The sequence below is a fragment of the Marmota monax genome, unplaced genomic scaffold (genome assembly GCF_021218885.2).
Source record: "Marmota monax isolate L192 unplaced genomic scaffold, Marmota_monax_Labrador192_F-V1.1 WCK01_AAM20220418_F8-fsc00076, whole genome shotgun sequence".
In the NCBI taxonomy this organism is placed as follows: Eukaryota; Metazoa; Chordata; class Mammalia; order Rodentia; family Sciuridae; genus Marmota; species Marmota monax.
In genome coordinates this window covers 33,264-60,899 of record NW_026692843.1, presented here as the reverse complement: position 1 = coordinate 60,899, position 27,636 = coordinate 33,264, and the positions used below count along the sequence as shown (strand labels likewise).

Below are 27,636 nucleotides of genomic sequence, written 5' to 3'. Positions count from 1 at the left end.
TTTGGAGGTGGTAGCAGCAGGCATTTTTCACAACATTTTCACTGAAATTCTGTGAAATGGACTGGATTTGCTCACCCTTTGAATGACTGTTTAAGTTAAAAGTGGTCACAGCTAATTGATCATTCAGGAGGGGAGGAGGTAACCTGTTAGGTGTCTGGAGCTTGCTGAGGTGTGGGTACTCCTCAGGCGCTGCTGCTTTAGCTTTGTACTAGGTCCTTCCTTCAAGAAATGCAGAACAGTGCTGCCATCCAGGGGGACAGGGGGACAGGACGCAAATCCCACTAGGACCCCCGCTGCTGCACAGTCCAGGGAGAAGAGGTTATCCTTATACTTGAGGTATTTAAGCCATTTGTGATGAATTTTCCATCAGGCAGAAAAAAGGATTGATTACCAATGCTCATACCCTTGGGGAAAATCTGCGGTTATGGCTAACTTCTTATTTTCCTCAGGGGTGTAATTAAACAGACCTTTACGATTAAGGTTTTCAGGCATTGAAAAATGTTTACTGTTTCCATATTCTGGGAAAAATAACAGCTCCAGTTGGTGATGTGATCAGTTAGAGATCACTGACCGACTTTATTAAAGCTGTATATTTGTTGGGAACTATTTTTTAGAGTTTGTTTGATTCAGGGCGTGTCAATTTTAAAAAGAATGCTAAAAAGTAAAATCAAGATTATGTTTCTGAGGAGCAGGGCCTAAATGATTCTAATCAGGCATAGCTCCTAAGCAGGATCATGGGACAGTGCCGACACAATTGAGGTCTTCATACTTAGGCTTATTTTTTGGGGGGAGTTTTAACCAAAAAAGATTGAAGTTCTAATCTTGCTGTTAGCAGTAATCAGCCTCAATCAGGTCACTTAAGTTTTGTCTCACCTTGCCTCCTTTTTAAAATTTTAACATGAAACTGAGTACTAATATGTATGAGGTCCATATGGTTTTAGGATTCTCTCCTACTTTTCTTAAGAAATATAATTTGACACAATTCTGCTTAGTTCAATAAATATTTAAGTGTTTTAGAATTCAGTCTGTACAAGGAATCCGGGCACAAGGAATGAAAGGAACACTCCTTGGAAACTCTGATTTGGGATTTGGAGGAAGGGCTGATCTGGGGTAGGAGAAGTGCCGCATGTACACGGACAACTCCTGTGAACTGTGCCGAGTTCTGCAGGAGGCTTCTGTGGAGATGCAGATGGAATCTCCCAGAGTGTGACCCTCCCTGGCAGATTAGGGCTCCCTGTTATACCCACGTGCTTCCTCTGCAGCATTTGCCATCCTGTGTAATAATGTTTCTGCCATTATATCCTTAAAGCTTGCCTCCCCTTTTAGACAAAAAGGTTATCTGAAACAGCCTGTGTTGCTGTTCACCAGGGGCTGGGCAGACTGTGCGTGTTTGGCATTGACATGTGGAATGCAGGAATGGCAGCATGGCCCATGGAGCCCGGGACAGGAGCACTGTGGCCAGGGGAAGCTGGGGCATGGAGGCCTTGGTGTGGAGGAGGAGCAGGCAGTCTTAGGCTCCATCATGCCCATGGGGAGGGCAGCCGCGTGCCCTGGGGTGAGAGTGTGGGAGATGAGGAGCTAGACTGAAAGTGGGTCTTGATAGTCAGGCACAGCCCTGGTGTTGCTAAACTAGGGAGTGTCACAAGGTATCCGTACCCATGTTGCCTTACAGACACGCAGGTTCGATTGTGATTAATAACTTCCAGATTCATTTAAAAACATTATTGGATGTGGGGTGTCTTTTTTTCTTGTGTAATTTTTTATCAGCTATACCTAAAATTACAACCTATGAAATATTTTTACTTTAGAAAGAGATCCTCCTGGGTAGACAGTAGATACTGCAGAGCCAGTAAACGGTTTCAGTAGCATCCATCGGCTCAGTCTGGTGGCAATGGGAGATGAATTCCAGCATCAAGGTTGGAACCAGTCCCTCACTGTCCTCCAGGTGCAGGTGGCCTCCATTCAGGTAGTGGCAGAAACAAGGCCTCTCAGTGCTATTTTCTAAACTATAGGCTGAAAAAACAAACACCCAAACTGAACCTTCTCATCAACATAGTGAACATCACATCCATATGTACACGGGTGTGACTATCTATGTGCATGTGCATGTGCACTCTCCAACAGAAACTGAGGCAGCTTGGGTTTTCTTTTTCTCAGTGTATTATTTCCTCTGCCTTCGTCTTTCATTCTAGTGTTTTTCATCCTTTCAACTTATGACCCTTCAGTTTGAAATTAAATTTGGGCTGTAAGTTGACTCCCTGAATCTTTTCTTCACAAGCTTTCTTTGTGTTTTCTAGAAGAAAAAAATGACTCAGGGTTTCCAAAATAAAAGCAAAGATTGTGATTAAAACTGAATTAGAATCTTTATTCTCCATTATTTGCCAATAGTAAAATAAATAGCTCAGTCTTAAAGAAGCTTTAAAGTAAGTCCTGGAGCCTTTGAGAACCCTTGGATTTTAATTAAAGAAATACAGAATACCATCACTTTCTGTTTGTCAGTGGAGAAAATATGTATTTTTAAATTTTCAAAGCTTAGCGTGGCGCACATGGAGGACATCTGTTGGTGTTCAGAGTTTGGGGAACGCAAATGGATTCAGATGTTTAGGCCCTTTGTCTTGACTGGTCTGGGCTCACCTCACCAGCTGAGTGTGGCACAACCCAAACACAGTTTTTGAAAACAGAGCAGCTAGAGTTACTTCTGAAGCGCTCTCTTGGGGACGGATAAAGTCAGTCTCTGTTTACGTAATGAAATCAGGAGCAAGGGGTCTGCCTCGCACTCCGCGGATGGGATTCCACTGGTGTTGTCTTTCAGGGAAAGGACTGGATCTAATAAGCCCTTACTCTGACTTTCTCTGGGGCTGCAGCCCACTTTAATGGATTGTTTTGAACTATTTTCCTTTAGGTCGTGTGAGAGCTTCTCTTTAAGCAGTCGGTTTTAGTAAAATCAGTATGTTTATTGTGGGAAACAACACTGATATCAACTTTGCCTGACACAAGACTTAAATGTCTAGTTAATCTCTTTTTTGTTCCCTGCTTATGGTATTCTCTGTGGGGAGGTGGGTGTATGTATGTTGAAATTTTGTCGTTTTGGTGTACTTACATTTTAATTTGACTTGAACTTCTAAAACAACTTGCAGGTTTACCTCGTTTCAAATACTCATGAAAACCTTCCTGTTTTACAAAATATTTATAAAGTATTCTTGAGAGTGAAATCTCATAAAGATCTTTGGTTCAGGACCAGAGTTCAAAGGAAAGTCCGTTTGGTTTTGATTTGAAAACTGTAAAAACAAAATACCCTCAAAATGGCAGGGTGTGAATTGGTAACTTCAGTTTTATTGCAATCTGCCAAGCCCATCTCCAGATGTTTCCAATTAAGAGCCAAGAATGCTAACTTGGGTGAATATCATATGAAAGCATTTCTTTACTTTTCTCAGATTTTTTTTTTTTTGAGAAAAAAATAACAGTCTCAAATACTTTAACTTTAATTAAAGAAATAACTTCTAATTTGTGATGTTTAAACTTATACAAAGAAAAATGTAATATTCAAAGGGAATTCTTTTCTGTCAGCCCAGCAAACGTACGTAGTCCTGAATACATCGGGTTCACGTTTCTTCATATTTATAATGGCCAAAAAAGAAAAAAAAAATGACTTAAAATATGTGAAAGCCCTTTAAAGATTAAAATAATGTATTTCTGGATTTACTGTAATCAAAGAGTGGATGGTTAGTCATTTCAGTGGTTTTTTTTTTTTTTTAGGATTTTTCTAGGGTGTTTTCTTTTATAATGTAAATAGTAAATCTTTTATTTCTGATCAGTTGTACATTCAGCTGTAAGAGGCACTTTGATGGAAATCTAGTAAGACAGGAGATTTAAGAAGAGAAACCACAGTGCATTTTAAAAACCATGGGTTCCATAATATTTCTCCAGATAATACTGATTATAGATGAATCATTTCGTGAATTACTTCAAATATATCATTCTGTATTAAGAGGAAAAATACTTAACTGGTAATAAATTTGAATTTATGGAAATTGTCATTTGTTCAGAGAGAAGATAGAGTTACTCTTTAGAACTAACCTGACATTAACATTTTGAATATAAAGCTGAAGATAACGTGTCATTGAAGCCCCCCCAAACTGTGAAGCCGCGGGGCCACATGAAACCTCCCGAAGCTGTGTAGATGCTGGACCACATACTAGCTGTAAAGATGACACTGTCATTTGCTTTTTCATCTCCTGTTTGATTAAGTTTTGATGGCGTGATTTGGGAGCTCAGAAGGGAGACAGCTGTGGGGTCTTGCACCAGTGCTTGCTGTTGGTGCCTGTTTTTCCCAAACACGACGCTGTTCAGCCTTGGCAGTGCATTGCAGAGGGACCTTTACTGCTGTCACAGAAGAAGCTGATTCTTTGACCTTTGAGTTCCATAAGCAGCTTGGGTTTGGTCCTCTTGTTCTTGTCACCTCCCCAGCACTTTGTGCAGTCGTCTGAATTCTCCTGTGGCTGTGGAAATTACCAGGGCACCATTACCCCCTTCTGGACCCTGACTGATGGTGAGCACCTCCCAAGGCCATTTCATCCACTGATCCTAGATGCCAGGCACAGTCCCAGTGCATATCTAACTAAGCTGTGATTTCTTAAGATTTTTTGGAATTTATTATGCAAATTCTTTAAATAATAGTATTTTTTGATTTAGATATGGTGTGAGAAAGGGAATCAGAAGTTTAGAATTCATCACTACTATGAATGATATTGTTTTATCCACACAATAGAAATAACATCTGTTTTCATTCCTCGCTTATTACAGGATGTAATTCCTTTGATACAAAGAATTATTAGGAGGACTGGGTTCTTAACAAACACAGGGAGAAATCATCATTGTTAAGGATTACCAACCAAGATGGTACTGCTCAGCTCTGCCAGTAGAAGAGGACATTTCTCAAGTTGTTTTTTTTTTTTTTTTTAGTGAAATGTAACCTGAATGGCTGTGCTCCTTTTGAGAACATATGCCAGTGAAAAAAATGTTTTCAGCTTTGTGGGGGGAAAAGAGAATTAAATGGACACAAGTAGCTCATTTCTAATCATCTTGAGTATGAAAATCCCTTTTTAATTTCAGCAACTCTTGTAGACCCTCTCATAATAATGTACTTGCAGTTTTAGCATTTGGTGATAATTCCCAAAGGTTGAGAACTGCTCACACAATAGCAATAGGCAACTGATATGAGTGTGGCAACTGCAGATGGATGGATTGGTGCAAGGCAGGAGATACACAGTAACATTGCTGTGTTTGAGGAGAGGAGGGAGAAAGGGCGCAGGTGGAGAGAAGGGCGCAGGTGGAGAGAAGGGTGCAGGTGGAGGGCAGTGCCAGCTCACTGCCCATTCACCCAGTTATTTACTAAGCAGGTTTTGGAACACGTTAGTAAGCAAACTCCTACCTGCATTTTAACAAGAGTCTCATATAGATGTAAATGAACAGGGAACTAAAAGACACTCAAAGTTGATAAGCTCTGTGGAAGAAAAATAGAGAGGATAGGTGGTTTCCCTGAGAATGTGACTGAGCAAAAATTAAGTAGATGACAGTGTTAGGGGATACCTCTAAGACCAGAAGAGAGCAGCCTGGAGAAGCCCTGAGGTGGGAACTGGCATGGCTTATTCCAGGAGATGCAGGAAGCCAGTGTGGGGGCCAAGGTGGCATGGCAGAGAAGGGGGAAGTCATAGGAAATTAGGCCAGAAAGGTGACGTAGGCCTGTGTCACCTGGGGTCTTACAGGCTGTGTCCTGTCTTTGTTCTTTACTTAGACTCAAATAGGAAGCATGGCAATTTGAGGAGATACTCCATTTTGAAATACATTGCTAATAGATCAAGGGTATTAGAGTCTGTAAACAAGTCAGGATGGCACCTGGCATTTTGCCAGAGGGGGTGGTTTGTGAAGTAACGCCAGCGAGCCATTAAGTGTGGAGATTCCTTATTGGTTGACTGCTGTATCGAGTTTATGTTAATTAGATAAGCTGTGTGGAATGTATATATACCACTCCTGTCCTACAATAAACGGCTCCCATTCTTGTTGTATCAACATACACAAGTTGCTCGTCCCCCCCGCCCCCGTTATATTGCTGCAGCCGTACTCCGGCAAAGGGCCCTTAGAATGGTGAGTGACTTGAGGATGAGTGTGGGGTTGCTTTTGGGGAATGATGAATGTGTTATGTAATTATGTAGTGATGATGGTGGCACAGCCTTGAAATATAATGAAAGACTGAAATGTGTACTTTAAAAAGTGACTTTTACTGTATAGGAAATACATTATAAAAACCATTGCAAAAAAAATTGACTGCCAGGGTTTGCTAGAACCATTTTTTATTTTTTCTCCACATCATTAATATAATTTTGCTTTTGAAAAATTCATATTTTTAACTAGATAGATACATTGTAACTGGGGAAAATCTCTAAGTGTTGTTTGCTTTGTTTTCATTAGAAGTAAAAGATGTTCATCTAAAGTATCTTTGCTGAAATTATTACTGATTTTGAAATCAAATCTTTCCATGTACATACGTCTTCTACAAACTCTTTAGATACTTGTATTTATTGTGATTCTATAAGATGTGATAGATGTTTTTAGTGTCTGGCTATCAAAATGAATGTAGTTTTTAGACTGAATTCAGACTATTGTGTTTTGCTAAAGTAAGATATTTTCCACATAATTTATTTTGTGATTTTTTTTATAGAGTAGAAAATTAAATCAATATGGTAATGCTTTTCAAATTATGGTCTGAAGCATGCAAGTGAGAAGAATGTCTTTGTTCATTCCATTGACCAAAACCAAAATTGTACCATCTCCTTTTCCGGGATACACAGTCTTTTCTAAAAGAAACAGAGCAGGAAATTTGTTCAGCTAGGGCTTTGGGCTTTTTTCTTTCAATGTTTTAGATTTAACTTTGGCATTTCCTAGACTTTTATTCTGTGCAACTTAGCAAAATTGATTGAGATATTATGTAACCATATTTAAATTTTTTCTTAGTGGGGAGATGTAGTATAAGTACAAATTGTGTAAGTGATTTTCATTAGAGAGGAAGCCATTGGGTCCTATAGCCATACTTTGAGTAGAACATTAACTCTTCTTTGGCAACTCATAATATAGAGGCACTTTGTCAGTTTGTTTTCTTTATTTTTGTTCTGTTTTCCAGTTCCAAACAGTTTATAAACAGTTGTAGATGTTATGGCAGATTGGTGAAGTTATAAATCACAGGATTTGCTCCAGTTAGTTCCCTTTGAGGGCTTTGAATTGTGCGGCTGTTTCTTACCGATTTTTTAAAATACTAATGAAAATTAGGCGTTCTGTCTTCTATTTTCAGGACTTTTTAAAACTAACTCATAACTTTGCAGGCAACATATCTTGAACTAGGCTGCCCTTAATGGTACCTGCCCGAGGTAAGGCCCACTTTGTTCTTGTTGGGGGGTGGGCGGTGAGGAGGCTCTGAGGTTGTCTAGAACTGATCTTCTAAGTTGTACATCACATTGAAAGAACTCCCTACGCAGTTGGAAGTAAGCCCTGTTGGACCAGTCATGTTTTCAGAATTTTGAGTACTTCAGAAGTCTGTGGTAACTTAGATTTTTATTTACAAAAAGCTACCACTGTAGGAAAGAATCTTTTACCTCGCTGTTCCAATCTGAATGAATGTTCTTAGAGGTTGATTAAATATTTTTCTTTCTTACCAAAGGAAAGTATGTCCAAATCCACAGGTAATTACATTCTTCCTACAGACATTTCTCATCTGCCTACAGCACACAGAGCAGGGCAGCTTTCAGACCCCTGCACTTTCTACTTGTGCCTTTAACTCCTCAGCCAGCTTGATTTAGAAAACATACATTTTAAAGTAGTTCAGTTTATGAATTTCTGCATCTTTAATGGCTTGGGAGAATAGTTGAAGTACTGAAATGAGCTTGTACTTTGGCAGAAAATAATGTTTTAGCCTAACGAAAAATTTGAAATCACTTGAGCAGAAGTCAGAATGATTTATGATTATCATTTATGATTATCATTTATGATCTTTTAGTGAGATAAGCCAGTGTCTTGCTCATTGTGTGAGCTAACATTGCCTTCAGAGGACATGAGCTTTGAATTGTGGCATGCGCCACACTCTGCACATTCCTGTTTATGCTTCCTCTTGGCACAGCCCTGTCCCTTCATTGGATTGAGAATTTTCCAGAGGCATGCATTGATCCATCTTTTTCTGACCAGCACCTAGTGCCTGTCAATAGTGAGGATTCATTGAGTATTCATTGCTATTATTTATTGTCAGTACTATTGACAGTAAATCCTGTGGCTGTTGTTAAATCCACATATCTGCATGGAGTATGTTTATAGGGAAACCGGGTCTGTTTCAACCAGCAAGACTCCCAAGTTTAGGCCTGCCTGACCCCCACCACCTCTAATATTTGCCATGTGTTAGCCAGTTAGCATTTACTCCCACCTTGAGTTAGAAAATGGTATCATTTGTACAATTTGGGGGTTTCTTCGTTTTTTTTTAACTTAAGATGATACACTTTTTTTTTCACTAGATGTTCTTGGTATTCTGTTTTGTATTCTGTCAGTATTATATCAAGAATGCCATTCCAGCCAGGGCAGTGGCACATGTCTATAATCCCAGAGGTTCGGGAGGCTGAGGCAGGAAGATTGCAAGTTCAAAGCCAGCCTTAGCAACTTAGGAAGGCCCCAAGCAACTTAGTGAGATCCTGTTTCTAAATAAAATATTTAAAAGGGCTGGGGATGTGACTCAGTGGTTAAACACCCCTGGGTTCAATTCCCGGTTTAAAGAAAAAAAAAAAAAGAAGAAGCCATTCCATTTTTATTTCTGTTTCTTTACTCATGTGGGCCAAATATGAAATCCTATAATAATTAAGCAAAAAGAGCCAGAATATTCTGCAAAGGAAGAGTGATGAGAGGCAATTAGATGTATCCAGAGATTAAAATATAAGACAGAGCTTTTCTATATAAAACTGTGTGGCACTGGCACATGACTAGATTGAAGTCCAGAAAAGACTTCACAACATACAAAATTTTAGCAAGTTCTCAAAGAGGCATTTTAAGCGAGGGAAGGAAATGAAGATTGTTCAAAAAATGATGATGAGGAAACATCTGAAAGAAATTAGGTTGGATCTTTTTCCTATAACCTATACCAAAATAAATTCCAGATGGAGCATAAATGTAATGTAAAATTTTGAAACCATAAAAATACTAGAAAAATTATTTTCTAGTATATTTTTTAAAATCTCTAAACAAGTGTAGTAGCCTTTTTAATTATTGTGCAAAAACCCAGAAGCCATTTTTAAAAAATGATAAAATTGACTACATGTCAAATTTCCACGTGGCAAAGAGTATGACACATAATATAAAAAGACATATAAACTAGGGAATATGTAAAATGAATTTTACAAAGTAAGGGTTAATTTCTTTACTATGTAAAGATTGTTTTTCAATTAATTAAAAAAGATCAGCAATCTAACAGCACAATGGGCTAATTTTATGGAACCGGGAATGGCAAATTCTTTGCATTTAGGGAAAGAATGTAATGCAAATTAAAACCAGTGAAATGCCATTGTTCAGACTGGCAGAGATTAAAAGTTTTGGAAGTGTACAGTCTTGGTAAGGATGTGGGGGAAATTGGCACCTGGATACATAACATTGCTGGTGGTGATATAAAATGGTACACCTTGTATGTAAAATCATTTTTCATTGATAAAAGTAAAATTCTTTAACCAAATTACCAATTCAGAGAATTTACCCTAGATACGCTCACGAATGTTGTGTGTACATGAATATTTATATTTTATCAAATGGCTTCTGTTTTAAACCTGCAATAGCTATGTTCTAGATACGCTCACGAATGTTGTGTGTACATGAATATTTATATTTTATCAAATGGCTTCTGTTTTAAACCTGCAATAGCTATGTTCTAGGTAGTCCAAATTCTTGCCAAACCTTCATTATTCCATCTTTTAAATTTTTAGTCACTTTAGTAAGAGCCGCAGTCGTAACTTGTCATAGTTTTGATTTGTACATCTTTCATGAGCTGGTTAGGCATATCTTTGACAAAGTTTTTAAGTAATTTAAAAAGTTGATTGGTTGAAATTCTTAGTTCTGGGTGTGAGTCTGTTGTCTACTGTTTGTTTTGAATTTTCTCCCTTCTTTGACTTGACTCTTTTCTTTATAACTTCTTTGAATACTATGCAATTTTTATAAAGTCTAACTCATCAGTTTTTTTTTTCTTTTTCCCCGTCTTCTGAAAAAATCTTTGTATATTGCATGGTCAAAAAAATTTACTCCTTTCTTTTCCCTAGAAGTTTGATGTCTTTAGCCTTTTAGCATTTTTTTTTTCCCATTAGACTTTTCAAATGATCTGAATCAGAAAAGAAGAAAGATTTAGAACTCCTGTTGTCTATATTTTCAGATTTAATCTTATGGAGAGCTTCACCTCATACTGTCCCTTCTCCCCAGTAAAATTGTTTCTGAATCAATGGAGAGTGGAGTTGCTTTCAATAAGAAAGGTGTTTTAGTCAGCTTTTTCGCTGCTGTGACTAAAGATCTGACCAACACAGCTGTAGGGGAGGAAAAGTTTATTTGAGGGCTCTCAGTTTCAGAGGTCTTAGTCCAGAGAAGGCTGGCTCCATTTCTCGGAGCTTGATGTGAGGCTAAACATCATGGTGGGAGAGGGTGGCAGAGGAAAGCAGCTCACCATGATGATCAAGAAGCAGAGAGAGAGACTCTAGCTCCAGATACAAAATATTACCCCATAGCCATGCTCCCAATTAACCACTTCCTCCAGCTACACCCCACCTGCCTCTAGTTACCACTCACTTAATCCCATAAGGGATTAATTCACTGATTGGGTTAAGACTCTCACAACTCAGTCATTCCCCCCTGAACCTTCTTGCATTTTCTCATCCATGAGATTTTGGGGGACGCCTCATATCCAAACCATAACAAAAGGGAATGGAATTGATTGTTTTTGATAAGATGGAGAGGCAGTGGAGTGTCTGGCTTTATTATACTTTTTCATTATGCATTTATTTTTAAGTAATCTTGTTGTGAGTTCTAAGAGTATACCAAGTGAGTAGATCACCTGAAACTGACCCTTTCAGGTGGCTCTTAACTGCTGTTGGGTGGGAAGGCATCAACAAGGCGGTGAGTACCCCAGGAAAGCGAAGACTGGAGTCTCAATTTCTGCACCTGCTCCTGTTGAAATGTAGTAGTAAAGCCTACTCTGTCAGCCAGCAAGCCTTCCATTTCTTCTAGAAGAAATTAGTCCAAAGCACACTTGAGGCTCCAGAATCTGGTCCTAGCCTCCCTTTCCATTGTCGTAGCAACCTGCTCTTTTCTGTTCCTTGGTTATCTGTGGCTTGGCAGATCTCCATGTTATTATTCTCATTCCTTTTAAGTCTCCAATAAAATTCCGTCCTGGAGCCCTCGCCCCGCCTCTGTTTCGCCTTCTGCTGTGGATAGCCTCCCGCTGGCTTAGCCTCTGAGTGGTGGTGGGGCGTGGTGCTCGCCTCTGGGCTGACTCAGCTCGCTGTTGGAGATGTGGAGCCCTTCAGCCCTTCAGGCTTTGCGGAGGCGATTTTCATAATCTTTACTGCTGTGGGAGCACTTTTAGTGGTTCTAAAGGATCATTTTTTAAAAAATGAAAATAGAATAGAATGTAACATGGATAAGCATTGGGTATGAAATCATTTTATTCTAGTTTTATACTTTATATTTCTTTCCGTAAGTTATAGCAAAATAGTTTGAAAAACACTACTCTAGATTTTAATCACTATATGAATTTTGAATTTTAATAGAGAAGAGACATTTGAAATTTTATTTAAGCTCAAAGATCATAAAGTGTTGATATTTCTGAAATTTTTCAATGAATGCTTTCACATAATTTGCTTCATTTTCTGTTAACTATCATATTACCCATTAGTGAATGATTATTTTTCCCCAAACATGTATTGTATAGTTTTGTTTTTAGATTTAGGGTACATAATTGAGTTATAAATATACAAATTATTTTTCTAAAAAAATTTTTGAAGAAAGTTCATGGAATTATCATAGGTGTTTCCCTGAAATGTCTATTATTTTAAAAATTTCTTACTATATATGTATTAGTTTAGATTATTTATAGAAGTATGTTAATAAGATAAGTATTTTTAATACATTATAACAGAATGAATATCATTATCAGCTGAGTCTACAAATTAAAAAATGTGTGGTTAAGGACAGTGAAGTTCCTTCCATTTTGGAAAATGTCTATACAGTCCTCTAGTGTCCACTACCTCACAAAAGACAGCTCAGGGAGCTGAGAGTCACAGGTGTGTGCTTGAGATGCGGAAGTGCATGTTCTCAAGGGGTCGCAGCATCTACAGTGCAGCTGCTTCTGGTTGCTTTTTTCCCCTCCTGTGATACTGGGGATGGGACCCCAGGGCCTTGCACATGCTAGGCAAGTGTTCTACCCTGAGACCCTCGGTTGATTGTGACTTTGCCATTCAGACCTCTCCTGCTGCTCTGGGGCGGCCATTAGTAATGCCTATGCTGTTTTTCTTCCCTTCCCTGCAGGGTCAGTACAGGCCTTCTGATTTGTTGTGTCCTGAGACATATGTTTGGATTCCCATCGAGCAGTGCCTGCCTTCCCTGGAAAACTCCAAGTACTGCCGTTTCAACCAGGACCCTGAAGCAGGTACACTGCGGCCAACCTTAGCTGGGGGTTGTTGACTTTTTCACATTCCATGTTCGTGGCTGTGGCTCTATCTAGAGATTAGGTGGCTTTACATACTGAAGAGTGTACATGAGTACATGTACACACATGTGTAAGATGGGACAGACATCTCACAGTTCCGCAAAAATTCAGAAAGCTAACGGGATTTTTGCCGCTGACAGCCCTCGCTTTCCATTGGATGAATTTTTGCACGCCGTGAGGGTCGACATCGTTATCCATTTCTCTTGCAGCCACCACAGTACATGAAAGCTTACCATTAGATTGATTACGTGGACAGTATAGAGAAGATGTTGACTGGTTAGCCTGATGGAGCTGTAGAATGATGTCACTGTAGCAAACAAGCTGTGGGGCTTTGTGACAATACTTTCTTGACTTCTTGCTCTCTGGTGTGTCTCCTTTCCTGTCCCCTCTTCTCCTGCCTAGTGCAGCCCCAGCCATGTGTGCTTCCCGTTGTTATCCTGGGATGTTAGTCTGTACTAGATGTGCAGATACTAAAAGGGTGGCCCTGGAGTTAGACTGGCTAGGTTCAGATCCTGTCTTCACCACCACCTGGTGTACGGCATGAAACTTGCCTGAATGCCAGGGTGTGGCTTTGTGGCAGAGCTTTTGCCTGGCACCTGTGAGGCCCTGAGTTCCCTCCCTAGCACCATGAAAACAAAATATCTCCCTGGCCTCAGATTCCTGACCCTTAATATTAATGTCTAGGACCTACCTTTGAGCTATCATGAGGGTTAAATTAAGACCAGCATGTGAGAGTCACCCCCACCAGTGTTGTTTCAGAAGCAGTCACACAAGTTAGAATACTGCACCCCATGTGTACCCAGGCTTCTGTCTGCATTTACTCTCATTTGCTGTGTACCTTCTTTCTGGAAAAATGTGTGATTCTGCTTACCTCCTCCTAGTTTTGAGTCCGCTATCAGTTTTAAATGGGCTCTTCCTGATGCCCAGGGCACTCAAGTGTGACTCTGCTAAGCAGTATGAGTTGGTACTCTTGGAATGGATTGCCCTCCATCGACAGCATGTCCTCCCCACATTGCTGATGTGCCATGTGTGCTTCATTGAGCTCTGAGTCCTAATAAATCCACCACAGAGTTGCCTGGCATATACTTCTTAAGAACACATTTTTTTTCTCCCAGCCACCCATGATCTTAAAAGGAAGGAAAAAAATGCAAAGCTTGGCCAAGGGGAAGAGGCAAATGGACAGAATCAAAGGGAACACAAAGGGGCAAGGAAGGAAATGCAGTGATATCTTTCAGCTCTAAGGTGTGCATTTTTTTTCCCCAAAATTGGTATTTTTCGTACCCCCCCCAAAAAAAAAATGCCTCCTGGAAAAGCTGTTATGAAAGCCAGAGTAGCACTCATAACCCATGGTGTGATACCTTAGGGAATCTGGATCTGGTGAGGAGTGGCCTGGGGCCCTGCTGACTCATGTGCCAGGCATTGGGGTTGACTCCAGGCTTTCCAGATATTTATATTTTATAGTTTAACCAGGTTTTTATTAAGTTCCTATGCCTTAAATTACTAAGCAGAATAGGATGGTTTATTCTAAATAAACATACACCTCGTTGATCACACAGATCTATAGCTCACAAGCATTCAATTTCCAGTCATTTTTGGAGTCAGAGCCAGAGGCGATAGTGTTATAGAGGAGAACATATATGAACCCACTCTTCTCCCACCCCCCACAAACCACAGAAGCCCCCCACAGCTTTTCTCCAGGTCAGGCTGGAGCTAGATCCTCCATGGGGAAAGTGCTGACCATCTTGGTGAATTACTGCATAGGCATATGTGAAGTTTACAAATTCCTTGCAACTGAACAGCATCCTGATCTTAAATTTGTTTCTAACTCCCAGATTTAGGACACAGTTTTACCCGCTTTCCTTTTTACTCTGTTTTAAAGGTTGCTTTTATTATATAATACTTGGAGATTTAAAAGATCACAAGTTCTCCTTGTTTTATAAAGTTGAGAGTATGACTAAATAACTTCCATGCACTGGGTGGGTGTGCAAGTAAACATTTACTCAACTTAACAGATTTTTAAGTTATATTCCAAAATAAGTGTTAATGAGCACTTCACTAAAGTCTCAAATTGCTCTTTGTCATGAACACATGATGCCCTGGTGAGAGCCCAATACATAGCATGTTCTTTTGCTGTGACCTAGTAAGTTACATTACTCATGGCAGTCATTGTTTAGAATTTATTTACAAAACACAGTAAATATCTTCGAGAATAGTGCTTCGAAGAAAATAAGGATCCTTTCCATATGTTGAGACTTTGAAACTTTCAACAGAGAAACTGTACAGTTTTATCAGTATTGAATGTCACAGCCCAGACACTTTTTGAAAGCAGACTCATGTCCTGTGGTTTTAGGAAATTAAAATGCAGCTACATGCTGGAGTGTATGGTGCCTGCTGTGAAACATGGTCATCGGAGGCTTAAATGGCAGCCTGTAAGGAGCTCTCCTCTTCTCTGGGCCAGTTTTACTGTTACCAAACTCTGACGCAGACAACAAGAGCTCCGCAGGTGCTGTTGCTGGTCGGCATGGTACTTTTTTCACTATGTCTTATATCTCCCAGCTGTTCTCTAGTTCAGTTCTCTGCAAAAGGCACAGCTAATGACCACTGGCCTCTGTAAGACAAACTGAGGCTTCAAGGTGCTTCAGGGGCCAGTTTTAAAAGAGTCCCACTCTCTCCCTCTCCTGGGCTGGGGTCAGCCTCTAGATTCCCTGGCTCCCGCCCGTGCCCCCTCCACTGGGCACCACCTTCCTCTTTGGGAGGTTTGAGTTCTGTGGTTATTTACTCAGCCAAATCTGTGTGACAGTACAAAATCCTTTTGTATTTATTGCTTTGTGATACAATGAGGGGATGTTGACAAACTAAAGTAACTTTAAAAAATTCTAAAGAAATCCATCCTTTCATAAATAGGTGTGTTATTTTCAGTTCAGGACTTTTACCTATTCCAAAGAAAGCAGTTCAAAAGTTTCTCAAATGACTTTTTAAAAAAATATATTTTTATTTATATTTTTTAGTTATAAATAGACACAATACCTTTATTTTATTTATTTATTTTTATGTGGTGCTGAGGATCGAACCCAGTGCCTTACACATGCTGGGCAAGTGCTTTACCACTGAGCTACAACCACAGCCCCTCAAATGACTTTTAAGTGTTTGATTTTTTAAATTGATAGTTGATTATGACTAGATTTTAAAATTTCTACATCACAGTTATATCTTCCTTTTTTGCTTGAATTATATTTTGAAAAATATTTTCTGGGATCCCTAATAGGAATGTATAAAACTACTTGAGAGAAAGGTAAAATGAACCAAAGTCTCTCGATACAGCAGTAATCACTATTAATTTTTTATACTCTCCAGTCCTTTTGTCCTGTGTATACATGTGTATTTAGGGGAAAAAAAAAATTCATGCTGCATACTTTTGTTGTTTTTACTTAATACCTGGAGTTACTTCACTTTTGATAAGATAAAAACATTTTTGGTGAGGTAAAAACTACTTGGCTGTTAATTTGTTCTTTCACAAACAAAAGCACCTTGATATAGCAGTTTCATGGAGAAGCACCGTTGGAAGGGCAGCCTGTATGCACTGGAGTTGGTTTTAGAGCCTGATTTGACACGTGATGTATGTCAGTGTACCATTTGTCACTGGTATCAAAATCTTGGTTCCAGATATGAAAAAAAAAAAAAATTACCAAGCCTTTCCTGTTTCCCAAACACCATCCTGGTTTGCCTGAAGTTACTCACTTTGTCCTCAGAACATTTGTCATTGACACCCCCCACCCCAGTATTTGTTGCACAATTACTGCTAAAATTTGTTTTTATCACAGGATAAAAGCTAATTTTTATGCAACTATTACCCTATGATTTTTATAAGTATAGTACTTAGTGTTCATTTCAGTAGGACTAAATAGAATAACTTTTACTTCTGTTTCTACTTATAATTACAGGAGTATATACATTTTACCACAGATTTGTCTAGATTTTGTTCTCTTCTATACATACTTTGAAATGTTTGCAAGGTATTTTCTAATTTGTCTTAAATATAACTGGAGTCATATATTATATATATATTATTAGCAAAGTCATATATATATTATTAATAAAGCTTTCAAAATTTAATTATAAAAATAACAGTGTATAATTTAATTATAAAAATAACAGTGCATAATTTTGACTGAGTACCTTATGCGTTTTCCCAGAATAGATATGTCTAAGATACCTTACCTCTCTCCCCAGCAGTTGCTGAAAATTTAAACCCGTATAAAGAAGTTTTTTCCTAGTTTGATCCCTGGAAGCTCTAAGGCTACAATCTGTGTTATTTTCTGTTGTTTCAAAGGGGGCCTCTCCTTTCTTCTTTCTCTGTTCCATTCCCCCTTGGAATAGAGCATTGTTCCCTGGTGTTTTTTTCTGTACTTCTGCATCTGTCCTTTTTCTAGCATCTGTCCACATAAAAAGCCCATCCCACTCTGCCCTTGACAGTGTGGAAGAACCATACTCCAAAAGCAGTGGGGCCTGTGTTTGCTTCCTGTTTCTCCAAGCCTGCCTCACTTCCTGAATGCTGTATTGATGGTCCCTCTGAACAGTAGACCAGGCCAATATTGTGTGGATCACTGGGAAACAATGCCTAGTGAGAAAGCAGGTTTACTGAAACTCCCCAGGGTCCCTAAAAAATGTACTTCAGTGATAATTTTAATGACCAAGTGGGCAATATCTTTCCTTATAATTTTAGATGCAGAAGTCAACTGTTATTCTTTTTATATTTCAGTGGGTGAAATTATTTTCAAATTTACATTCACAGTTGAACTGCTCAAAATTGCAAAATGAATACTGTTGTTTGCTGCATATTTTAACACATATTCTTTGTTGTCTATAAAGATGGACGTGATTGGATGTAGCTACATAACATAAAAAAGGCATCCAAAAGAAAGAAAGAAAGAAAATATCCTAGAAATTCGGTGAATCTTGAGAGTGTGTTGATATGAAAAGTGAACAATATTATAGTATCCTGTTTGTTTTTTTTCAGTTTACTCCCCTCTCTTTTTTACTCCCCTCTTCATATCTTTTTAAAATTCTTTATTTCCTTTTCAAAGATATACTAACTTGCCCAAAATTTAGTACATAGTCAGCTTTCCATATCCATGAATTCACCCAACCATGAGTCAGAAATATTCAGGAAAGAAAATTGTGCTGAACATACAGAGACCCTTTCTTGTCATTATTCCCTAAACGATATAGTTTAACAACTATTTACTTAGCCTCTACATTGTACCAGGTGTTTTAAATAATCTAGATATGATTTAAAGTGTACAAGAAGTCGAACGTAGGTGATGTGCAAATACTGTGCCATTTTATATAAGGGACTTAAGGGAGTTTGGTCTCCATGGGGTCTTAGAACCAACACCCTGCCAAGAGAGATTGTGCTAATGTGACTCCCAATATTAAAACTAGACACTAGATTTCTCTAGTTCACACTGTCTTTTAGTGAGGACACTAAGGAACAGCAACAGAAATCTTTCCTACAATATTTGTACCAATGACTTAGTGTCATAACATTTTACTATTTGTATTTTTTATTTAAAAAGGTGAAAATGAAGATATATTAAGGTAAACTTCAACAGCTGTCAGTGACTATTTTTAAGAGTGTGCTAACACCAGTCTTGCAGAGAATTTTAAAAATATGCTGTTTTAAAAATTTTTACCAGCCAGCCTTTGCTCAGTAAGCCATGCATGAGCAGCAGGCCAGCAACTGAAGCTTGTTAGAGCCTGGGCAGTGATAGGCTGAAATGTTTCTTGAAATGCAGACTTAAAATTTCCATTGAGCTACTAACAAAATATTTCTCTGATCCCTTTCTCTTTCCTTGTGGAATAGATTTTTAAAAATTCAAAAGAGCAATTCCTTTTACAGTCACCCAGTTTGTAATTGTACTTAAGTAATCCTGCAATAAATAATAAAAATCCTTTCATTATCATTCAGATAGCTCAAAAATACTGTGATACTTTGAACATGTCTATAAATGTTGGTTCCTACCTAGTTCTGCTGCGTGGCACCTTATAGTGCTGCTTTCTTTGTTTGTTTGAGAAATTCACATGTTTTATATGATGAGTGAGTTGTCCAGAAATGCTGGCTGAAGAATAGAGCCCCAGCCATCCACTGTCTAAATGCTGGCTGAACTATGATAGTTTATTGAATTTAAGACATCTTCTTCTTTAGTCCAGTATTTTACCTGCCCCTAAGAAAGAGGGCTGCCAATTAGACTAGGACCTGTCAGTTGTAAGATGCAGGTGGGTTTCTAGAAATGCCAAGGTGTGTAAACAAGAGTGCCTTAGTCTTTCCTGTGATGCCTGCAGGACTCTGGAATGCTGGGGGCACTTTGCACATTAGGGAGCTTTATGACGTCTGGATTCTGAGCTTCAAATGTTATAGGTGGAGTGTACATTGAAGTATCTGAGCCTTAGGATGTTTGTTTCAGATACTTTTACATAAAAATAAGATTACTATTATTGATAATGATAAAAAGTGCTTATAATAGTTTCATCTAGATTTTTTAAAACTTTTTGAGAAGGTCTGTAACTACCTCACAAGGATATTATTTGTTAATGGAAGTAAAAATTTTTCTAGTACCCAGAAAATATTAAAATTTTGTAAATATTAATAATCCCCATTTATCCTATATTAAAAAATATGAAGTGTTTTTTTTTTAATGTTTTGATTTTATGAGACATCGACAAAAGTAGAGAATTTAAAATTTTTCTGAGCTTATAAATTCTGCCATCTCTGATAACTGGAGTAATTAAACATTAAATAAAGAAGGAGACAAAAGACAGTACCCCAGGATATCGTGAATCTTTTCATCAGTCCAAAATAATCTGCAGCTATTTGAACATTTTCCTACCTTGTAACTTATAAATGTTCTCAGTGTAACTGTGGCTTTATAGTAACAAAACATGAAACGTTAGGTTGAGACAAATTCTGAAAGGCCTTGGTGCTTGATGGAATCTGCATTGCTAGATGTTCACCACAGTGTCTCCTGGGGGTGGAAGAGTTGACCCAGATACAGACCAGCAACCCACAGGGTTCTTGACTCATTCACACACAACTTCAGTATAAGAGTGGAATCTCCACGGTTTTCTGCAATGTATTTTAAAACTGTTTCGATTATCTTCTGTGGATGTTAAGATTTAGTCTGTTTTCAGAAAAATAAACAAGCTTTAACATGAAGGTATGAGAAAGTCTGTTTATTTTATGAGTATTCTTTTATGTGATGCTAGCAAAATGTTTTTAATGTAAATACAACATCAGGGGTAAAATTCCTGTTCTTATAAGAAATATATTTTCCAAGCCTAAATTAGATTAATTTATGTTTCTGTGGACCATTCACTGATTATAAAATGAAATCTGAGGGTTGGCTGGGGGGTAAAGCTCAGTTGGTAGAGTGCTTGCCTCACATGCACAAGGCCCCGGGTTCAACCCCCAGCACCACCAAAAGAAAAAAAAAGAAAGCTGTCTGAAAATAGGAAGGAAGGGTTTGTTGACAGTAGGGAAATAATTTATTCACTTTACTAACCCCTGTAAAAATAAAAATCAAAATAAAATTCTGAATACTTTTAGTGTTAAAGAGCCTGTCTTAACCTAGTTCCTTTATAAAAGCAAATCCTCAAATGTTGGTTTGCATTCAGGTAATTTATTGGGGAAATAGTCCCAAGGAAAAGGAGGAGGAAATAGCTGGAGAGAAACAGGAAAGGAGGAAAGGACAACAGCAGGATGTGTCACTGTGCGGCCACCACTCTAAGAACTGGAGCTCAAACCTTCTGAGACCCCTTGTGGTGCACACCTCAGAACAGGCTGCACGAGGGACCCGGGAAGAGCGCTTGTCTGCTGGTGTCTGCTTTCCACTGGCTGGTGGTTGTCCACTGGGTATTAACACCTCTGCACCTTCATTGTGCCTGTGCACAAATGCAGAGCAGGCTCCTGCATGTGTACAGCTGCTGCCTCAGAGCGGCAGGAAGCCAGAGAGGCTGCCCTTGCCTGTCCTCACAGATCTGCACAGCAGCGTTGGGTGTGAGTCAGAGGTGAGGCCAAGGGAGGAATGGCAATGCCCAAGAGGCGTCTAAGACCTGAAAAGTGCAGACTGGTTTAGCAAGTGCCTGAGGCCAGTGGATAAAGACTGAAAACCTGAGGGAAGTATTGGACTCCTAAGAAAAAAGCTGGCATTGAGAGAGAAGCCAGCCAAGAGTTAGAAATAGGCATTCGAAGAGTTCATGAGAGCATTTGCTCAACGCATGCTTGTTTCTCTCAGTACTACATTTTATAATGGGAGATGCCAGCTCTCAGGGAACCTAGTGGAGGAGACAGAATTATTAAGCAAATGTAGTAAGTGGAATAAGAATCAGTCTCGTGCGGGAAAGGCAAGGACAGCTGGAGGTAGGAGGGCCGAGGCCATCTAAATTGCAGCTATTGACAGTAGTTTGGCGGAGCCGAGTTTAGGGGGATCGTGTCTATTGCGGGTTGGTCAGGGCTGTTGACAGGGCGATTGCTTCAGCTGGTGGAACCCGGGTGGTTGGGGGTCCCATTGCCATGTCAGCTTCGGATTGGCCATTTAGGGTCTCCTCAGCCAGGTGGAAAGTCCCTGCTCATCGCCACTGAGGAAGGGGAGGGGGAAGAGAACCCCCTCTGACTTAACAGTATCATGTCAAAATAAATAAAAAACAGAAGAAGCAATCCCCATGGGAGGGTCCTCAGTCCAGTTTGGGTGGGGTACAGATCAGGGAAAGCTTCTTGGATGAAGTGGCCTAGGTTAAAATAGCAACAGAAGGGACTGCCAGTGCTGCAGGCAGCGGGCAGAGCAGGTGAGAAGGCCTGGTGGCCCACAGCCTCCTGGGAGAGGGAGGGGAGGGGCAGTGGGACAATGGAGGGCTTTGCAGATCAGGGTAAGGATTGTGGGTTTTTCTCTTGAAAGTAAGGGAAGGCTGTGAAAAGGTGTAAAGCACTGGAAGACATCAAGTTTGTCATTCCTCTTCCACTTTGTGGAGAATAAATGGCAATTTGTTAAAACCAGAGGTAGGGAATCCATTTAGGGGAGGGGTGCCTATGGTACAACGTAAGCCAAAAATGTTTTTAGTCTGGACTGGGGCAGTGACGATGGGAGGTGGCAGGGACAGGGTGGATGCAAGAGATACTTGGCAGGGAAATCCACAGGGCTGGTGGTTAATCAGGGACAGTGACAGGGCAGGGAGAGTTATCAAGGCAGTTGCGTAGGATCTGACCCCAACTCAGTGATTGTGCCGTCTTTTCTAAAGTGAGCAACAGGGGAGGAGGGCAGGTTTGGCAGAGTAGAGAAGAGGAGCAAGTCCACTGTGGACGTCACCGTGGGTGAGACCCCAGCAGGTGTGGAGGCAGTTGGACATGTTGGTCTGAAACTCCAGTGAAAGAGCCAGGAAGGAGACACAGATCTTGGGGGGCTTTGGCACTTGAGTAGGGGCCTTAAGAGTGAATAGGAGCAGAGCAAGACCTGGGGAAGCCCAGCGGGGAAGGTTGAGTGGACGAAGAAGAGCCAAATTAGGGGCCAGGGAGGTAAAAAGAGCTGAGTGTGGGGTCAAGAAAGCCACAGGAAGCATTTCAAGAATCAAGGACAGATTGTGCAGAGAAGCAGCTGTTGAATGTCTCGGCAAAGACCTATTGTAGTTTTGGTGGAAGTGGAGTAGTAGCCTAAAATGGAGTGGAATTGAAGAAAGGGACCATCATGAAATTGGGTTTTGGAGGCACTGTCTGGAAAGGTTAACTGATGGAGGAAGCAGGGGAAAGGTTTGAGCATTTTCAGAAGCTGATGTGGGTCAGAGGAAGGAAAGGTTAAAAATAAAGAGAAGGGGAGATCAGTTCCTTGGGGTCTAGACCAAGAGCACAGATGGGAAGATGGCCTCAAATAAGAACGGTTCTTCCCATCGGGGAGGATGAGGGAAAGTGAAGTGCAAGGGGAGAAGGAGTACTGGTGTGGTAGCTGAGAACTTTCTCACCCAATGCCTTTTCTCTTCCATTGATGTCGGTGCTGGTGAAGAGGGACATCTGGGGTAGGAGATGTGAGCAGGTGTGTGGAAGTAGCTTGGAAAGGGCTGGAGGTAGAGCTGATTTCCAGGCCTTGCTAGTAAGTCAGTGAAAGGAAAGCAAGGAACCGGGAGATGGGCGAGCGAGAAATGAAAGACAGAGACCAGGCAGAGATACACATGAGAGTTTATTTGTCAGAGCTGACAAATAAAGGCATATCTCTCCATAGACGGAGAGAGGCAAAACAGGCTTGGGGTTCAGGACTTTCATGGGGCAGGCCCAGGGATTAGAGCCTGGCAGGTCCTAATGTGAGTGGTATGAGGGAGTTGTGAGCCTTTCTCAGACACTCCCTTGGGTGGGAAAGCGAAATTTTCTTAAAATGGCGGCTGTCACTTAAGATGGCCATCCAGATACTAAGCAAGGACCTTATAGTCAAAGGTGGTAGAGTGGGTCAAAAGTCCTGCTTCTTCCACAGCCTAAAGGAACAAATAGCTCTAATGCTACCAATCCCAAATGAATGTAAGTATAGAATAAAGCACTCCTTTGTATTGGTATATTATAGAGAATAAATACTAGAATTTTGGGGGTGGGTACAGTACTGGGGACTGAACAGGGCCTCATGCTTGCTAGACCTCATTCCACCACTGAGCCTTATCCCCAGCTCCAGATTTTATTTGTTTAGAAAAAGAAAATTTTGGATTGATAGGGCTATCTAACCACAACCTCAGAAAGAAATACATTTTTTAGCTCTCTACCTACTACACAGTATTTGTACTGTGCATCTGTGCAAGTATTATGTATATATATGCATAGATATAAAGTTGAAACCAGTTTCATAATGTTTACCTCATTAAATATGATGTACCCCTTTTCTTTTCTGTTCTTGGTTCACTAAATCGACTTTACAATACACCTGAAGATCTCAACCCGCAGTTTGAAGGACACTGGTTTTTCACCACCAGTGAAACTCCACATCATTTACAAGCAAAAGAATGGGACCCCAATTAGAATATGTTATACTCTCTGTATGTATAATATGTCAAAATACACTCCACTGTCATATATATCTAAAAAGAACAAATTTTTAAAAAAGGAAAAAAAAGACACTGACTTATCTCAGCTTTTAAAGACATAACTTTTCAAATTTGTGGGTGTAAAAGTAGTACTAAGTGTTAATTGTGGAATTTTGACACTCATGTGAATGGCTTTTATTTTCAGGAAAGATTCCAAGGTTTCCTTTAGTTTTAGAAATTAGTATTCAGTTCATTAAAATGATAATCAGTTTAAGTAACAACTCTTTTTCTTTTTAAAGGTTTGAATGACAATTATCTTACTTTCAGTATAGAAGTCTTTCAAATTTTAGCATTTATTTTTAAGGGACTTTTGAATAACATTTGATTGCATTTATAAGATGCTAATTGAATTTTAGAAAACATTTATAATTTATTTTATAACAACATTCAGTGTCCCTCATGATTCAGATGTCCAACAAAGTATTATAAATTTAGGGACACAATATACCTAAATTTTTACTTTGTTTGAAATCGCATTCTAAACCAATTATTTAATTATGCATTTCCTGTTGGTGTCACATTATTGCTTACATAGAAAATCTTAGTAGTTGTGGAACTAATGATAAGGGGATTTTAGAAAGATTGCAGGGCATTACGTTAACATGTAATAATCAGTTGTACTTTTTCATACTAGCAGTAAACAATTAGAAACTATATTTTAAAAATTTACTTACAATAGCATAAAGAACATATAGTACTTCAGAAGACTTCTATCAATAATCACAGGAGACTACTACCCTGGAAACCACAAAGCGATGGTTTTGGAGAGCTAGATGGAGAGATTTACCCCTTTGTGGTCTGAAGACTCGGTGTTGTTAGGACAGATGAAGTCATGACAGTGACCTGCTGGTGTTCTAATAGACGCAGTTCTGTCAGATATTACAAAACAGGAACATAAAAACCTGCTCAGATTCCGTGACACCATTATCAGTGCAATATATTTATTCTTTTAAATACTTTCCATCTTAATTCTGAGTTTTCCTGGGAGGAAAGGCACACTGAAGCCTCTCACGGTACCTCCCCAGCGATTACATCTCCATGGGTGGTGGGCACGGTCATTACCCAGTGCTCTCCTGCCTAATTATTGCATTTACAGAATGCTAGTGAAGTTTACATCCCTTAAGCCCAAGGGGTTCTGTCTTGACTGGCATGTGCATGTCTTTAGCTTTTCAGATGTGTCATCATTCCCATCTCACTCTAAAGAGCATCGAACTTGATGGAATCCTGCATTGTCATATTCTCAGAATCACTAAAAATTTAGGGATATTAGAATTCTATTATTTGAATTTTGGCTACCTCTCATGGTGTTTCCTGACTATTCATTCACAACTTCCAAAATTATTCTATTCATCATAACATTAATACCTAAACTTAACCATTACTATAAAATAGCAGGTACCTGGAACATTCTGAGTAACTAATTTTGATATATAAACTAGCAACCTAAAGACAAGTTTTTCTAATTCTTCACTCACCAGCTTTGTGACTTCTGATAGACAAATTCTCAGCCCCAGTTTCATCATCTGTGAACTGGAGAACTTGGACTACTACCTAAAGTTAATGTCCTGTTATGTTTTGTGACCTCTGAATTGTTAAGACTTTTTGTGAGACTCAAAGGCTAGAATGCATTGTGTAAACACAGATGTTTGACCCTACAGCGCCCAGCTGAATATGTACCAAATTGTAATATTTTCCCTTCTGCTGAAGCTAACTTCCCTGATCCCTTTCACCCACCTTCTCCTTCTCATCACTGGGTGATCAGAAGGCCCAAGTTGCAGATTTAAGTGATGTCATGTCGTGCAGGATAGTATTTTTCAAACTTCTGACCATAAAGCCCCAGTAACAAATGCACTTTACAGTGTGATTCAGAACCCAGTATATAAAATAAATGCTGTCAAACAGTGCTAACCCTTCACATGTGATGCATTCCGACATTTTGTAATCTGTTCTATATTTTATTTTTAAAGAAATGCTGGTCACAATCCATTACATAAATTCTATAATCACTACCACCACAGTTTGAAAACACCAGTCTAGGAGAATAGCAAAGGTGGGGACTCGCTCCAGCTCTGGCTCTGGCTGTGGCTCTGCTTTACCAGACCGAGTACTGGCAGCAGGGATTACTATGATTAGCATTCATTAGTCCAGGCATTTTTGCTAAATGTGTGTTATGTGGCATCTTGGTTCATCCTTCTCACAGACCCTGTGGTAGTATTTGTGAGGCAGACAGCTGATAGGAAACAGAAAGGGGTTGAGATGGGTGGACTGTTAGAGTTCTCCTGTCCCTGGAAGGACCAAGTGACAGAGCCTGTCTTCATGTGATGCCTACCTCCACCTGGACCTGAAAGCCAAGGTCAGACCAAGGAAGGGACTGAGTGCCACGTTGCTGTCTCTAGTGGCTGTGGACTAGCTACTGCCCTAGATGGCTGTGGACAGCTCTAGATTGGCATTGTGAGTCTGCATTGATGAAGTTCAAGAGTTTGAAATAATGAGTGTGCTCATCAAAAACCAAAGTTTTTGCAGTAAGTAAGGAAAAAGTGGTAAAGTTGGAACCCTCTAGGTTGAAGAGTAAGACTGCTTTGCTTTTCCAGGTTTGTGGCTAGCAGGTCTCCTTTTTTTTTTTTTTTTTTTTTTTTTGAGACAGAGTCTTGCTAAATTTCTTAGGTCCTTGCTAAGTTGCTGAGACTGGCTTTGACCTTGTGATCCTCAGAAGTCTCTGGGATTACAGATGTGTGTCACCATGCCCAGATGGATCACAAATTTGGGGGCCAGCCTTAACAACTTAGACCATCAGCAACCTAGTAAGACCCTATTTAAAAATAAAACCTGGGAATATATCTCAGTGGTAAATGTTCCTGGGTTCAATCCCCAGTCCAAAAAATAAAATCAAAATGGGTCAGATGTTAACATTTTGTACATTTTACTTGGGACTAATTTTGTAATCATTAATCAAATACATCTAAAGATCATGTCTAGATCTATGTTTAGCTGTCCAAAACTAAATTCTGTTAGATAGTATTATACAGTACCATTGGGTATCATCTGTGTTTTAGCAAACTTACACAGTAGTTTTAGAATAACTCCTTGCTTTTGCCTTCTTTGCAAGGTACCTTCTTTTGTCTGCCAAGTGTCTAGGTTTATCTGTGTGGGCCTTGGAGAAAGGGGTGACCTGATAGACTTACACTTGGCAAACTCTGAGCCAAAGTATCATGCCCATTTACATTATTATGTAGTCACAGATGCATTTTGGAAATATTTTAGTCTAAATAAACATTATTTAGATGCATTAGGGAAATTTTAAATAATTTTTTTCCCTCTTTTTGGCTCACTGCATTGTACACTGAATTGATCGTCTCTTTGATGTGACAGCAGCAGGAGCTGAGGTGTCAAGGCTTGAATTCTAACTTCACATTTAGAGCCAAGTGTTCTCAGTAAAGAAGGTTTCTGTCTCTTCGCAAGAGTGAGTTCTGAAGTGTGGCGACTGCCCCAGAGTGTCCTGGAAGTCGACCACGGAGCTCTGTACAGTACTGGTGCCATTGGAGCTTTCTCATTGGTATTTTTCTCACCTGCCATCTCTGTTGGCCTTATAAATTCAAAGCAAATTATTCCTTATATGCCAGCTTTGATCTTCATTTTAAATTAATGCCACTTCATTCCTCAAACCTCTGAATAAAACAAAAAAAAATTTTCAGGTTAATGACATTGCTTAATTTTCTGACCTTGACCTATGCAGGCTTTGAAGTTAGAGAGTATTAGGAGGGTGG

The 27,636-nt window shown here is 39.5% G+C and overlaps 1 protein-coding gene across 9 annotated transcripts in view; it reads left to right on the top strand.

Moving 5' to 3' along the window:
• Positions 1 to 27,636, top strand: part of Ate1 (arginyltransferase 1) — a 147,092-nt gene that overhangs the window by 101,684 nt on the left and 17,772 nt on the right. For all 9 annotated transcript variants that reach the window (XM_046448695.2, XM_058580711.1, XM_046448698.2 and 6 more), the window contains one exon: positions 12,586 to 12,706. In XM_046448695.2, coding sequence (XP_046304651.1) covers positions 12,586 to 12,706 — 121 coding nt within the window. The remainder of the gene's footprint in view (positions 1 to 12,585; positions 12,707 to 27,636) is intronic.